Source organism: Euleptes europaea, chromosome 3 (genome assembly GCF_029931775.1).
Source record: "Euleptes europaea isolate rEulEur1 chromosome 3, rEulEur1.hap1, whole genome shotgun sequence".
NCBI classification, from domain to species: Eukaryota; Metazoa; Chordata; class Lepidosauria; order Squamata; family Sphaerodactylidae; genus Euleptes; species Euleptes europaea.
Genome location: NC_079314.1, coordinates 66,523,329 through 66,539,453, shown reverse-complemented (window position 1 = coordinate 66,539,453; position 16,125 = coordinate 66,523,329). Strand labels below are relative to the sequence as shown.

General features: G+C 40.9%; 1 protein-coding gene across 2 annotated transcripts in view; it reads right to left on the bottom strand.

The window, feature by feature from the left end:
• TMEM117 (transmembrane protein 117) overlaps positions 1 to 16,125 on the bottom strand; it is a 238,634-nt gene that overhangs the window by 52,866 nt on the left and 169,643 nt on the right. For both annotated transcript variants that reach the window (XM_056846852.1, XM_056846853.1), the window contains one exon: positions 3,145 to 3,304. In XM_056846852.1, coding sequence (XP_056702830.1) covers positions 3,145 to 3,304 — 160 coding nt within the window. The remainder of the gene's footprint in view (positions 1 to 3,144; positions 3,305 to 16,125) is intronic.

The window sequence follows — 16,125 nt, the reverse complement described above, 5'->3', positions numbered from 1 at the left end:
CATGTTTGCAACAAAAAAAAGTAGTTAAAGCAATTGCGGATAACCCCACTTCAGTTTACCATCAGCACATGCACAGATATTGCAAAAACTAAAATTTGTTGTAGCAAAATAGTGCATGAAAATTGGTGGTGGTAGCCAAGAGAGAAAGAATAGTAGGCAACAGTGGCCAGTGGGGGGGGGGTCAATGGGGAATGGTAACCACCAGTGAGCCAGAGAGATCTGAAGGTGAATGGGAAAGGGAGAAAAATGAGGTCTTTCTTTCCAAAATGTTTACCTCACCTTTCTGCCCTCATCAGGGCCACCAAGGTGCTGCAAGACCTCATGAATTCCCCTCAATTTTCCTTACTATTTTTGTTTCATATCTAGGTTTGCCAACCTCCAGGTAGTAGCTGGAGATCTCCTGCTATTACAACTGATCTCCAGCCAATAGAGATCCGTTCACCTGGAGAAAATGGCCGCTTTGGCAACTGGACTCTATGACATTGAAGTCCCTCCCCATATCCTGCCCTCCTCAGGCTCTGCCCCAAAAATCTCCCGCCGGTGGCGAAGAGGGACCTGGCAACCCTATTCATATCTTCCCATCTGTAAGTTTGGGAAATTCCAGAATATTAAATGAGAAACTGAAATGATCATACAGGGTGAAAATAACAAAACTATGATTTCTTTGTTTTTCCCCCCTCTTTTGCTGTGCTTTAATCCTATACTGTTGAATGTACTGTAATTTATTTTTTTCTTTGCAGCATACTTAAAGCAACCCATGGGGTTTTATGTCTGAATCATTGGGCGAAAACGCATGGTCGTTTTATCCTCCTTTAATCCCTGTTTCAGCCAGGATTCAGCCAGGATCGAACACATGCGTTTCACCTAATGTGCATTCGATCCTGGCTAAAACAGGGATTAAAGGAGGATAAAGCGACCGTGCGTTTTCGCTCTCTGTCTCCCAGACCTTGCCCAACACTTTAAGCTCTACATGGCACTGGCTCTTGTTAGTATAATCCTGAACTAAAAAATTGTTTTACATAAGAACATAAGAAACATAAGAAAGGCCCTGCTGGATCAGACCAAGGCCCATCAAGTCCAGGAGTCTGTTCACACAGTGGCCAACCAGGTGCCTCTAGGAAACCACAAACAAGACGAGTGCAGCAGCACCATCCTGCCTGTGTTCCACCGCACCCAAAATAATAGGCATGCTCCTCTGATACTAGAGAGAATAGGTATGCAGCATGACTAGTATCCATTCTAACTAATAGCCATGAATACCCCTCTCCTCCATGAATATGTCCACTCCCCTCTTAAAGCCCTCCAAGCTGGCAGCTATCACCACATCCTGGGGCAGGGAGTTCCACAATTTAATTATGCGTTGTGTGGAAAAATATTTCCTTTTATCTGTTTTGAATCTCTCGCCCTCCAGCTTTAGCAGATGACCCCGTGTTCTAGTATTATGGGAGAGGGAGAAAAACCTCTCCCTGTCCACTCTCTCCAAACCATGCATAATTTTATAGACCTCTATCATGTCTCCCCTTAGCCACCTTCTTTCCTAGCTAAACGGCCCTAAGTGTCCTAACCGCTCCCCATAGGACAGTTGCGCTAGTCCCCTAATCATTTTGGTTGCTCTTTTCTGCACCTTCTCAAGCTCTATAATATCCTTTTTTAGGTGTGGTGACCAGAACTGTACACAGTATTCCAAGTGTGGTCTCACCACAGATTTTTACAAGGGCAGTATGATATCAGCAGTTTTATTTTCTATTCCTCATCTAATTATGGCCAGCATAGAATTTGCCTTTTTTACAGCAGCCGCACACTGGGTTGACATCTTCATTGAGCTATCCACTACCACCCCAAGATCCCTTTCTTGGTCTGTCACTGCCAGCACAGATCCCATCAGTGTATATGTGAAGTCGGGATTTTTTGCCCCAATATTCATCACTTTACACTTACTCACATTGAATCTCATTTGCCATTTTAATGCCCATTCTTCCAGTATGCAGAGATCCTTCTGGAGCTTTTCACAGTCCGATTTTGTTTTAACCACCCTAAATAATTTGGTGTCATCTGCAAACTTGGCTATTTCACTGTTTAACCCCAACTCCAGGTCATCGATGAACAGGCTGAAAAGCACTGGTTCCAACACAGATCCCTGAGGCACCCCACTGCTCACATCTCGCCATTGTGAGAACTGACCATTGATTCCTACTCTCTGCTTCCTATTTTTCAGCCAGCTCTCAATCCATAAGAGGACTTGCCCTCTGTCCCATGACTATGAAGTTTGCTTAGCAGTCTTTGGTGGGGGACTTTGTCAAAAGCTTTTTGGAATCCAAATACACAATATCCACAGGCTCATTCCTGTCCACATGCTTATTGACGCTTTCAAAAAACTCTAATAGGTTAGTGAGACAGGACCTACCCTTACAGAAGCCATGTTGGGTTTTGCCCAGCAGATCTTGCCCTTCTTATTAAGAGGTTTTGCTTGTTAATAATTAATTAAGGGGGGAGATATTCATATTGCAGACAAATGCAGTGTCACGTGGCCTTGTCTTGATCGTAGACTGGAGTCCCATTTTAGCAGCACAATTTAAAAGAGCACAGATTGCATGGGCAACAAGACACCATTTCCTTAGAAACTTTGGCTAGTGGAAAGAAACCCACCACAAGCTGCTAGTAGACCTGGTGAGAAGGTATGTGCATAAAGGAATGAGATTGACTCATGAGAATTATTATTAATAGCTTTCATTGTATGATGTAACCATATATTATACATTTTAAAGGCCTGTAACTCATGTCCCATTATGTTATTTCATCCTCATAATGGAGGCTTTTCATTTCAAAATGACTACCTTCACTTTTCTTTCTTTCTTGTGTGTCATTTTGGCAGACAATATCCTATTTGGAAAGTCACCAAACTCTTACCTTGCAAAATAAAACTGAGGAAGTCAGCAGTGCTTTTGCCATTGTTATCTTCCTCTTAAAAGCCATTTGGCTGTTTTAAACAGTTTTCTCAGAACACTGATGTCATCTAAGCCTAATAATAGCAATGGCAAACATTTATTTGATTTTAGGATGTCTTGGCTGAACAGCACATGCAAAAGGGTGATCTACGGAGAAGGCAGCTTCAGCACTTGGAATGAAATATCAGGAAAAGGGTACCTGCATGATAATAAGAAGGTCAAAGACTAAGATGAAGGAAGCCAAAAAGGCCCTGGAAACTTCATCGCTTGGCAGGAATCCACGATTGAGCTTGTCCCAGCTGATCCAGTCAGTTGTGATGATAAGCACAACCACCGAGGTCAAAGTAAACAGAACAGTCCTGAAAGTAACAGAAAGCAAGAAGAGTTCACCAAAATATGTAGTAAGAGGAGAGGATAAATAAATTACAAGGTCATTGTGGTTTATCTTGTAAATAGTTTTAAAATGGCAAATTTTGAGGTGCTTCTAAACAATGGGTTGGATCCAGTCATTTTTTTATTCAGTTAATTCTCTTCCCTACTTCAGCCCCCATTCCACATGGTTTTTGTTCATGCAGGTCCCAAAATTCTCAGTGTTGCTTTTGTGGTGGGCAAAAGAGACCCCTCCTCCCTTTTTCAAAAGAGGAACAGTTGGTTGTATCCAACCTTATAGTCCTTTAAAATATTTCGCATTTGGAATAGGGTTTTCTTTTGTAGGAAATTAAATATTGGGCAAGATTTCATGAATGCAATACAGTCAATCAATCAAAAATCAAAAGTTAGAGTGCAAGTAAATGGATTTGATTCTGGAAGTTTCCCCTGGCTAGAGGAACTAAGCAGGGATGTCCTTTATCACTCCTGCTCTTTGTCCACTCATTAGAACATTTGGCAATTGCCATAAAGACTAACAACTATATTAGAGGTCTATAAATAAACAGTCAAGTACACAAGATCAAAATGTTTGCTGATGACGTAGCAATATTAACTGTAAACCCTAAAGAAGCTTTATCAGAACTAATGAGAGCGATCCATGAATATGGAACAGTAGCAGGGTTAAGTATTAACGGTTAACAATATGGATTGCTATATATAAACATTAAACCCAAAATACAACATGAAATCCAAAATGGCATAGATATCCCAATATTTCATAAATCATTTAAATACCTGAGAGTAACTATTCCAAAGAATTTAAATAAACTTTAGCAGTTAAATTTTACCCAGTAATTCAACAAGTAAGAAAATATGTTAAAAGATGGTCCCAGATATATTTGACAATTATGGGCAGAGCTAGAGCTATAAAAATGGTAGCATTCCCAAAATAAAACTATTTCTTTCAAACCTCCCCATAGCAATTGAAACAAAATACTTGGCAAAGAGGCAAAAAATATCACTAGTTTTATTTATCAAGGTAAAATACTACAACTTATAAACACTTTGAGACCAAAGAGATTGGATCAAGAGAAATGGGGAGAACCTAGCATAAGTAAATATTATGAGGCAAACCAGTTGAGAACTTTGGTATCATGTCTGGAGGAAACCTCTGATAAGCCAGGGGTAGGTATGGAAGCAACTGGGAAACATCTAGAATTAATTGAAAAAAATGACTTTGGAGGGGGAAAAGTAAGAGATATAAAATGGGCTGAGAATCCTTTTCTTACTACATTAAAATTTGGAATAAATGGAAAAATAAATTAATTCCTGAAATATCCCTGCTGCTTCCATATATGCTACATCCCAATTTTTCTTATGTAGACAAGCCAGAGAAATATGTTAAATGGAAAGAAAAGGGGATTTATAGAATGAGAGGCTTTTATAAAAATGGAACTCCCCTTACTGTAATATAATTAAAAGAAAAGCTGCAAAAAGTGTCAATGAATTAAGATTCTTTTTCATCAATTATACTACCTAATCATGACTCCTACAGTAAGGCAAAGTATGACCAGAAAGATTATGAAATTTTAACAGATCCTGATGCATCATATGAATGGTGCAAAAAGGGTTAATTTCCAAAATATATTCTCATTCAATCGAAATGGATAAAAGTGTGTCAAACGGATTGAAAACAAAAAGGGCACACAGACCAAAGTCTTCACTTAATGCTGCCTTGGTATTCATATGTTGTGTGTGTGTGTGTGTGTGTGTGTGTGTGTGTGTGTGTGTGTGTGTGTGTAAAGTGCCGTCAAGTCGCAGCCGACTTATGGTGACCCCTTTTTGGGGTTTTCATGGCAAGAGACTAACAGGGGTGGTTTGCCAGTGCCTTCCTCTGCACAGCAACCCTGGTATTCCCTGGGGGTCTCCCATCCAAATGCTAACCAGGGCTGACCCTGCTTGGCTTCTGAGATCTGACAAGATCGGGCTAGCCTGGGCCATCCAGGGCAGGGCATTCATATGTTACCTACCTCTAAATATGGGGGTTCCCTTTAGTCCCCGTGTCTAATAACCATTGATGGATGGCAGTTAATTCCACAAATCAAATACTTGTTGAGTGAAGAACTATTTCCTCTGATCTGTCCTAAATCTATTGTCTATAAACATCACTGGGTACCGTTGAGTTCTCATGTTATGAGAGGGCTGCAACTGGCAACAAGAAAAAACTGTCTCAAATGATGAGATATCTTCAAATGATACCAACTGACAAGCAGCCTCCTTAGTTTTTACTTAAAAATCACTCTTATTAGGTAAAATGTATTTTGGAACATTCTAATTGCTAGGGGTAGGGAAGAATGATGTCTTCTTTTCTGATTTCTGGGCTGTGCGGAAATACCATTAAAATGATTGTCACTGCATAAAACTGAGCCTTGTGGAAGGAGCTTGCTCCAACTTTCCCTTCTGAAATCCTTGAGGATATTTTATGACCTTCTTGATCCTTGTCTCAAGAGCAATGTACTTAGGAAGCCTAAACAAATATGACTATAATGCAGGGGTGGGGACTGTCCGGCCCGTGGGCCGTACAAGGCCCGCAAAATCATTTGGTCTGGCCCTTCGTAGGTCCTGGCAGATCTCTACCTCAGAAGGATCTAAGACTGGTGATCCGCCCCCTCCCGCAGACAGGAATAGCCTCTATTCAAGGTGGATGTTTTGCCGAGAAAAGAAACCTTCCCCCCCCCCCTTGCAGAAGACTTGTTAGCTATGGAACTGCTAGGACTGCCCAAGAAACTGTGTTAACCCTTTCCCACCCGGGCCATGGAGAAACGTATTCCCTCTGTACTACAAGAGGGCTGGGGGCGGGGCGGGGCATTACTGGACCGGGCTCCTTCGCCTACAAGCCCTGAGCGGCTTGTCACTCACTCTGTCTTGTGTTTGCTGCCCTGCCTGAATTTCTCGGGCCTAGCTGGGGACGGCAGAGCTCAAAAGCAAGTCGCTCTATGTGGCAGATACTCAGAGCCATCTCCGGTCATGCCTCTTGGCTAAATGTTTGACCAAATATAGCAGGCTAATTTTTAAGTTGATAATTTTGTATGGCCCATGAATGCTGTTATAAATATCCAAATGGCCCTTGGCAGAAAAAAGGTTCCCCTCCCCTGCTATAATGGCTAGAGTCGTTCTAATAAGACTTTTCTCTCAAGTGCTAATGAACTAAGCATATTAATTTAAAAAGCGTCTACTTGAGTAAACCACATTTTAACAAATGAAACCCATGATTTTTTGAGAAACATAATTTAGCCGATTCATAACATTTTGTCACACAACTATTAAATTGCTTGCTCTGGGCTGTCTCTCCTTATTAGCTGGAAATCTCTCTTCCAAGTGTTCTTTGAAAATGTTCAGACAGTGGAAGAGAAAACAATCATTTTGGATGTCAGTGCACATGTGTTATTATTAAAAGAGTGGGTGTATGCACAAACAGCAAGTAAGCAAGTCAATATTTGCTTTGGTTGCCAATTGCCATTCTCACATTTCTCTGAAGGCACCCCTCCCTTCATTTAATACTTCCAATGAAGGGGAAAGGGAGAAGATCTCCAGAATGCTTTATTTGGCATTCAAAATGATGACCAGTTCATAGTATGACTAAAAGTTAATGTCCCCCAAAAGCTACAGACAACTGCAGATATTGCAAAGTCTAATTAAAGTAAACAGAATTAGACTTACACACATCTAAAGAATACTTTTTACAGTACTTAAGAATCAGATAGAAGATAAGCCATGACTTGTTGCCATCTTATTCATCAGACACCTACTTGGTATGCATATTTTCTGGTCACATATGGATGGTCTAGTCACCTCGGATCACAACTTCTCAAGACAACATTGCCATCAGGGGCAAGAATATCACAGTGATAAGTGATGCACTCACGCTAACCTATGAAATATGTTACTAAGGCAATATGAAGCAGGAACACAAGGGAATTTTTTTTATGACTACCATTTTATGTCAGTAACATGGAGCTAATATAGGGACAGCTGAGTGGATTATGGCATATTTGGCATAAGGTGAAGGGAAACCATCTGTGCAAACCCTTTACTCATTTCTGTGCAGCTTACTTAAACGTTTGGAAAGTTCTCAAGTTTGTCTACATCCCCTGACATGTAAATGGTCAAATAGCAGAAATGAAATACAAATAGCAGAGATGAAAATGCACACTCCAGCTTACATACTATATTCAAACGTCTTTGAAAATCAGCTTTCTAAACGTTATTGTTAAACAAATGGTTGTTCCATGTGGTGTATCAAGAGTAAAATAACATTAGAAAAGCAAATAAATCACACAAAAATTACTAAGTCAAATAGTACCTAATAAGGATTTATTCTCTTCCAACCTTTGAAAGGAAGCCAAGCAAATCTGGCACTGTTAAGTGTTTCAGAATCGCTTCCAAAACTAAGAACAGCTTCCAGCTTTTTGAACTATGAAGCCATAAACCACTTGCAGACTATATGGGCTTAAATTCATCTTGTTGAGAAGGGGCAAAACAAAATGGCAGAACTCCCTGAAACTAGACAAAAATATAGGAACTAGAAAACAGCACAGACATTATGGAAGATGCACCCAGGCTTTTGTAGGAGGCAAATATCAGTATCTCCAGCGAACAGCATTTTTTTTAGCCAGCATTAGTCATGGAATTTAGACAACTCTCCATTGTCTGCCAAATCTCAGTGCTGTAGCTTTGATGATCCATTCAAATCAAGTGACAAGATGAAATCTACAGTTTGATGAAGTTCTCCTCCTAGTATGACGCCTTAATTTTGTTTTTAGCAATAGGAATCAAATGTATACTGTACTCTCTTTTTCATACTCTAAAGGGGGGGGGGAGAGATTGAAAATGAAAATTTCCCTTGTTAGTATGATGGGTGAATTTTATCTTTGGAAATCAAGGAAACAGAATTGCCATTAAACCAATAAGAGATCTGTTGAGAGAATCAGGATTTTTTGCATTACAGTTGATTAAAGACTGCTTATGTACATTTGTGTTTTTTGATTGTGTTTATCTGTATTTGTATGGAGAATTAGGGTAACTGCATGGTAATTCACACGTTTATTACATTCTTTAATAGAGAAACATATTTCTAGTCTGTTGGAAGGTGTAGTTCTGTATGTACTCCAATGATTTTAAAGTAAAAACATTAGTAATAAAACAAATGCTAATAGTTTGCAATACAATTGGGGGGGAATTGTGAATTAATTAAGACTCAACAACAATTTCGTTTCAGCTGATTTTCTGGCTCCTCATCCAACATGTTTTTTCCCCACACACACATCTTCATGTTGAATTAGAACTTTACATATGTTGTTCCAGGCATGGGATTTCTTCTTACAGCACTTAGAACAGCCCATCTAGTGCACAGAAAAATACAGGATCTGTTAACTTTGGTGACATCAGTTACTTGGTTGAAGCTGACATCCAGCCACTTTCCTTCCCTGTGGGGACAGGAAGGGGGATGAAGAGCTACCAGGGGTAGGCAGTCCCCGGAAGCACACCAGACTATGTCACTAGGCACTCAGGGTCAGATTTCTGCCCAAGCAACTGACGCAATACTGTGGGGGCCAGCAATGTAGGAGAAGGCAACTGGTATGGCATAAGCCTGTAATTACCGTCCAGACTTGCACAGTCGCCAGCTGACTCCTGAGATGCCAACAAAGCTACTGGGGCTTGGCTTGCTCCTTGTCTGTTGGCCAAGTACAACCATTGTCTGCCCCCCTTGTCTGCACACCAACTTGTCTGCCCCCCTCACCTGCACGCCAACATCTTATTTGTTTTATTTATTTAAAATATTTTATGCCACCTTTCCACCTGATCAGGGTCCCCAAGGCAGCAAACACAAAAAACATTAAAACAACCTTTAAAATTACAAAATAATTCCTCAGAAACTAGGGTTGTCAGGTTCCTCTTTGCCACCAGCGGGAAATTTTGGGGGCAGAGTCGGAGGAGGGCGGGATTTGGGGAGGGACTTCAATGCCATAGAGTCCAATGGCCAAAGCAGTCATTTTCTCCAGGGGAACTGATCTCTATCAGCTGAAGATCAGTTGTAATAGCAGGAGATCTCCAGCTAGTACCTGGAGGTTGGCAACCCTAATAGAAACACATAACCACACCACATCAGAACCAGGGAGGAATGCCAATAACTATTACTGGGGGTGTGCTAAACAAAACAAAAAGGTCTGTCTACTCCTGCAAAAAACTGGTTGAGGGCCATAAGCACACGCAGCTGCCTGTGGTTAACTGCCATAGAAACCTTAGGCCCCTGGCTTTTTAAAATCAAATAATTACCCTAGTTAGATTAAATAAATTTGCATGTTAGTAAAATTACATATTGGAAAACATGAAAGATGTTTTAATTTCATTTAATAAGAAAAACATACCACATATTCTCACAAATAGGAAATATACCGAAGCACAAGGCTTTAAAAATAAACACATGTTCCCTACAAGCTCATCCCCACTAATCAAAGTTGCTCAACCAACCAATTAAAGTGATTAAAGTTCACAACCTTTTAAAATTAAAAAAGTAATAGATCATATGTTTTTGTTTCCTTGTTTTGTTTCCCCAGCCTCACACCCCCTTCAGCCATCTCTGCCCTTGCTGCCTCCTCTGAGTGGGGTTGGGAGCCTTGAGCCCCTTCCAATTCTCCTTCCTGCTGCAGTCTCTAAGTCCCCTGAAAAACCAAGCAAATCTCATGCAAGGAATGGAAAAGGTTTCCTTCTGTTCTGGCTTCCCATTGAATGCCGTGCTATTCCCAAGGGACCCCCAATAAACCGGAGTGGCTGGGGCATGCAGGGATTACAGCAGTAAAAGGAATGGGCAAAACATTAGCGTTATATGCTGTGTTCCATTCATAGTTCTTTGGCTAGAATTCCTCATGCCAACACTGACCACTCTGGATTGGACCCAAAGGTTTGCTTTTGCTAAGTAAAAGCTTTTCTCCCCTTGATGGATTGTCACTTGATGGAAGGGAGTGGTTGGATCCATCCCAATAGCTGTATAGTATATAGCTATGATGTATAATACTATTTTGGGAAGCAAGGCAAGCGCCTCCAAAAGGCCTGTGAAAATCAAGACAAGTAAGATCAAGTTACTATTCTTTATATTTAGAAAATGCTTTGCAAATGCTGAAAAAGAGATGCCATCCTTCACGTTAAAGACCTTCCACTTGTTTTCATTCCATGGAGTTGCCAGGGGCTGCTATTATTCATGTACAAATGGCAACGTATTTTATTTTGCCAGTTCTATTCCTCAGGCTTTTCACCCTCTTCTGGTGAACTCTTTTATGCATGAAGAATACCAACTACAGACGACAATTGTTTTCCTATTTCAGCAGCCAATGTGCCCATACTCACTGTCATGCATGGGTTGGGTCCTTCCAGTGAAACCAGAGAGGTTCCTCAGCCACCCTGAGCACACATTGATCTCTGGATTACACTGTTTGATAGCAGTACACACTCTTTTGAATTAAAATAATTTTCACATAATTTCATTTATTTATATATTTATATTCCTCTTCCCAATGAGGACCAAAAGTGGGTTACATCATTCTCATCTATGGTTGCCAGGAAAAGATTAGGGGAGAGGGGACATGGGGGACATGGTTGTGTCCATGGCACGATACCATTTCTGGGCCAAACGGGGAAGTAATATCATGCTGCTCCAGGATTCAGCGGAAACTCTATAGTTTTATCATAGAGTTCCACTGAACCCCAGAGCAGTGTGACATCACTTCCACATTAGGCCCAGAAATGACATTACACCATTGATGTGACACTGCATCCCCCTTCATTTCTTCCCCTGCAGGCCTACCAAGTAGTGGTGTGGGTCAGCAGAAAGTCTCTTGCTATAGCAGAGTCTTGGCAACCCTATCACCTCTTCCATTTTATTTTCACAACAATCACCTTAGGTTGAGAGAGAGTAATTTGCCCAAGGTCTGCCACAGCAAACTTTTGTGGCAGAGTGGGATTAGAATCTTGGTCTCCCAGATCCTAGCCAGGCATTCTAACTAACTACTATGCCACATAGGAGTATTTAGTACAGAAGTTAAATGTAGTTCCACTGACAGCAATTAGGCTTATTACCAAATAAGTGTTTTAAAACACGTTTGGCATGAGGTGCAAGTTAACAGGTTTCCCAGTTTTAAAGAGCACACAGAGACATCTTAACAAAAGCCACAAGCCTCTCAGCACCTTACTCATTCTTGTCTTATCTTTTCTTTGTTCTGAATAAACTTAATTCCTTTTAAGCTGAAAAATCTGGAGAGATACTGTCCTTCGGTGTTACTCTTCTGAAGATGCCTGCCACAGCTGCGGCCAAACATCAGGAAAGAAAATACCAAGACTACGGTCACACAGTCCGGATAACCTACAAGAACCAATGAACTCTGACCGTGAAAGCCTTCGACAATAATCTGGCTACTGTTTTCATTTTCTGAACACTGCATGCACTCAGAACTGGATCCACCACCACAGAGCATGATTTTTCCCCTCCCTCCCTTCTATTGCGACTCAAAGTGAACCATTCAAAAGATGCTCCTGGATAGGATTGCCAACCTCCAGGTACTAGCTGGAGATCTCCTGCTGTTACAACTGATCTCCAGCCGATAGAGATCAGTTCACCAGGAGAAAATGCCTGCTTTGGCAATTGGACTCTATGGTATTGAAGTCCCTCCCCTCCCCAAACCCCACCCTCCTCAGGCTCCACCCCAAAAAACTCCTGCCAGTGGTGAAGAGGGACCTGGCAACCCTACTCCTGGAGGGCAGGTAACCCCACTCCCTGGAACAGCATGAGAGAAGTGTTGAAAGTCTGCAGCTGGAGGGGAAATTGGCAAAAATTACAACCCCATTCTGCCCTGGGAAATTTGTTGGATCCAAGCCTTTTAAAACTGTTTAGCAAAGCTAACCTCCAGGCAAAGCAAGGGTTAATCATTGCCCATAGTTTCCCCTATTGCTAACCAAGGCATATTGCAAGCACAGTCCAGCCTGAGGCCTACATGAAACTCAGCATCCATTCCTTTGGTTTTCTGGGTTTGTTGGCAGCTGACCAGTATCCTCAATTCTCCTGGTTTTAGAGGCTTCCACCATTACTTTATTCCAATTTGCTCTTGACTAGGGGGGGAGAGAGTCCCCACAAAACATCAGATCAATTAAACTGGGAGCTCTGACCCCTAATCCGATATAGTTAACAAATACATCTATTCTAATCCCCTTGAATGATTTACAACAGGACTCTGTGTTTCCAATACCCCCTCTTCCCTCCCACTGTGTCAGTTACTTTGCTTATGAAGGTGTCTGCTTAATTATGTACTTCATGCATAGACTTGCCAGCTTAGAGTTGAGAAATTCCTAGAGATTTTGGAGGTGGATCCTGGGGAGGGGCCTCAGTGGGGTATGATGTCATCATTTTGAATGTGCATCCATCTGGAAATATTCATCATAGGAGAATGCTTGGCTCGGAACCTTCTAACAATCTGTGGAACGTCCCAATATTTTGCGAATGAACCCAACCACCCTGGTAGTCATTTTATTGTAGTGCCCACCACCTGCTCTCAAAATTCCACAAATGTCCACAGGGGCCCTGGGCTTAAAAGATGAGGACAATTAGTTTATGCACTCCACAGTGTGGAGGCATAAAACAACAAAATTTCCATCATCAGGTGTTATTAAATTTTGAGTTCCATGTCATTTAAGATTAAAATTATAAACAGTCAAATTGAACAGAGTTTTTTGGTGTTGCTGGTCATTACTCAAGATGCCAAATGTGACTTGGTTTTATTTTCATTAATATTCATATAAAACTAAAATTATATTTATGTTAATTCAATGGGGAAACACTTTGACTGCATATAAAACATAGGTTTAGCAGAAAAAATAAATCAGATTAGGTTAAAAAAAGATTATGCAATGAAATATTAGATTCGAGAACTGTGTTTTCTAAAGGTATGGACATCCTTGAATTTCCTTTTGCCACACCATTAATTTACCAAAATGAAAGTGTTATCTGTTTCAAACACCACCCCATTTAAATTAAACCCATCAGCCTTAAGCTTTAAATTGTAAATACTGCAATTCCCTATCTGTGACACAGAAAAACAACCTACAAAAGTCCATGGTCTTGCTTGTGAAAAACATTTTCAATCATTACCTATCATGAGCTGTATGATAGCAGGCGCTTCACATGAGTAATGGCCATTTTAGAAATCTCTCCCCCACTCAGCTGCTAAGGTGAAAAAAATAACTTAATTACCAAACTCCAGCAGGAAACAAACTTGAAAAATGACTGACACAGAAAGAAATGAAAATATTCAGATTTTAATGTAATAGCCAAGATGAAACAGATCACCCTAGGAAGGGGTGGACATTGCCTTAAAGAAGTGCAGGAGTCTCTTTCACCCATCCCGTGGAAGGGGATAGCAGAAGACAGGATCTGCTTGGCATGCAGTACAATAGAAGAAGTGCTATGCCCTATTAATTTTGTTGAGCATCAGTTAATGGAGTCAAATCCAATGGAGCTGACCTTTCTTTTAAATGGAGTTGGATCCACCCATTTCTTTTTATGGTGAAAAGGAGGGAGGTGTCTCTTTTGATCAAAAAAGCCTATGTTGGGGATCACGGGAATGGAATGTGGCACAGGGACTATAGTGAAGAGGGGAACTTGGTCAAGTGAAGAAGTTGGCCAGATCCAATCCACAACTTTTGACTTCCATACAGTGGCCTTCTTTATTTGTTTAAAATCAAACTGGGTGTCCACATGACCCTACTTCCACTTTTTCTCTTTAGATTCAAAAGAATACCGCTACACACATTTCCCATCGTTATTTTATTAGGTATACATGGAGTGCTTCCACATCGCGATGATTCTCTGCATGTCTTCCATTGCTGTTGTGTATGCAAAGGCATTCTCAGTGGCGCTGCTACTGGAAGGCTTTTTAAAAAAAATCTGAAGTGGGCATATCGCTACAGCATTATAGCACTGTAGTAATAAGTCAATTACTGTTTTTTTTAAAGCCCAAGAGAGCCCTCTGGTGGTACAAGGTAGGAGGAGAATGACACCTGTGGGGGGCTGGGCACAGAAAATAGTGCCAGGACCTGAAAACTGTAGCAAAGTGGAAGAGAAGCCAGAAGGTGCATAAATGCATGATGATGCTATGTGGACACTGGGGGGAAATATTCATGTTTGGGAACCATGTCAGAGCAAAACAGCCATGTGGAAACAGCCATAGAGAGGCTGGTACAGTTGATCGCTTGACCCAGATAGGTTGTCTGTGATAAACTGTGATATCTTTTGGCTAACATTCTAGGTTCTCGGGAGAAACTCTTTGAATGGCAAACAGCAGTTGCAAAACTGAAAATAAGAAGCCTTGGGAACCATTTCTTATATTGTATCAGACAGGGCATGAATTGATCACACGTATATACAAGGCTGTGTGAAGCAACTGATCTCTGGGGGTAGGTTCAGAATATTTTTGAGAGAGTTAGAGTGCTTCTAACCTAATTCCTCTCATATTATCCAGCCTGCCATTTAAGAGATGCTTCTCAATCTCTGCTCTCAGTGCCCCCACTGTTGTAACAGGGCATTTTCTGTGGTAGCACCTCACCTATGGAAAGCCCTCCCCCTTGAGGCTCGCTTGGTGCCTACTTTGCCTATTTTAAACACCAGGCTTCTGTTTTGTGGATAGTTTTTATGCTGTTTATGTCTAATATCTTGATTTTTAAACATCTTTTTTAATGTCTTGGTTTGTATTATACTGTGGTTTTTAATTGTTAGATACCTTGAGCAGGAAGCAGCACAGAAATATTCTAAAATAAATAAATTAAATTAAATAGAAAAGAGCCTCTCCTCTCAGTAGGCCATGCAATGCAAAACACAAGAGACCTGCTGTGCCAGCACCTGAACCTCATCAATCATCATGGGAACCAAGATATGAAGGTACGTGAGACCTTTCAAAATTGGGAGTCACAAGTCCATCGGTGCAATCCTAGAGTTGTTCCTTTCTTAGCATATGCATTGTAGCCATGCTGACATAATTTCTCTCACCATTTTCCCCAAGAAACAGATCTTTCAGAGTTTGCAGTTGAACCTTTTACCATTATGTAAATAATACTGCGAGTAAGGAACCTTTTTTTATTTTTTGCAAATGTAGCATCTTTAGGATATCAAAGCTAAACTGCATAAATACCATTTCCCAATGTGGAAGAGTGGTTATGATTTGACACTATTTACAATGAATAAAATGAGTCTTGTTGGCAATAACAGAACTAGCTGGCATGCAGGGTCCCCCCCCCCCCAATAACAGTCTGAAGTTTTAAACCATGCTTGACTTTGCTTTCCTGTTTATTTTAGATAAATTGCCTTTGCTTCACCGTGCCACTATCAGTCAGTGGTGCATGTCATTACTGGAACGCAAACTGTCATTCTGCTAATGGTATCACTAAAATTACACATTAGGATGATATTGTTTTCATATGGGGGATATTCATACATCTCCCACCAGTAATTGCATTACCGGCAATCCTCTTAATCTATTGGTTTTGCTTAGATGCCTCGCCAGTGGTACTAAGTCTAATTATTAGAAAATCCCATTACTTGAGGTGAATGAATCAACAACAAATGAACCAACTGAACTCACAGGGCTGCCTGAATCAGTGCTTTCTAAATGGATGGTCAAGACTGCGTACCAACTGGACCTTGTGCAGGCCGTGAAGACAGTATGAGTGCCAAGGTAAGAAAAGCAATCAGTCACTTCTAATAAAGGTAAAA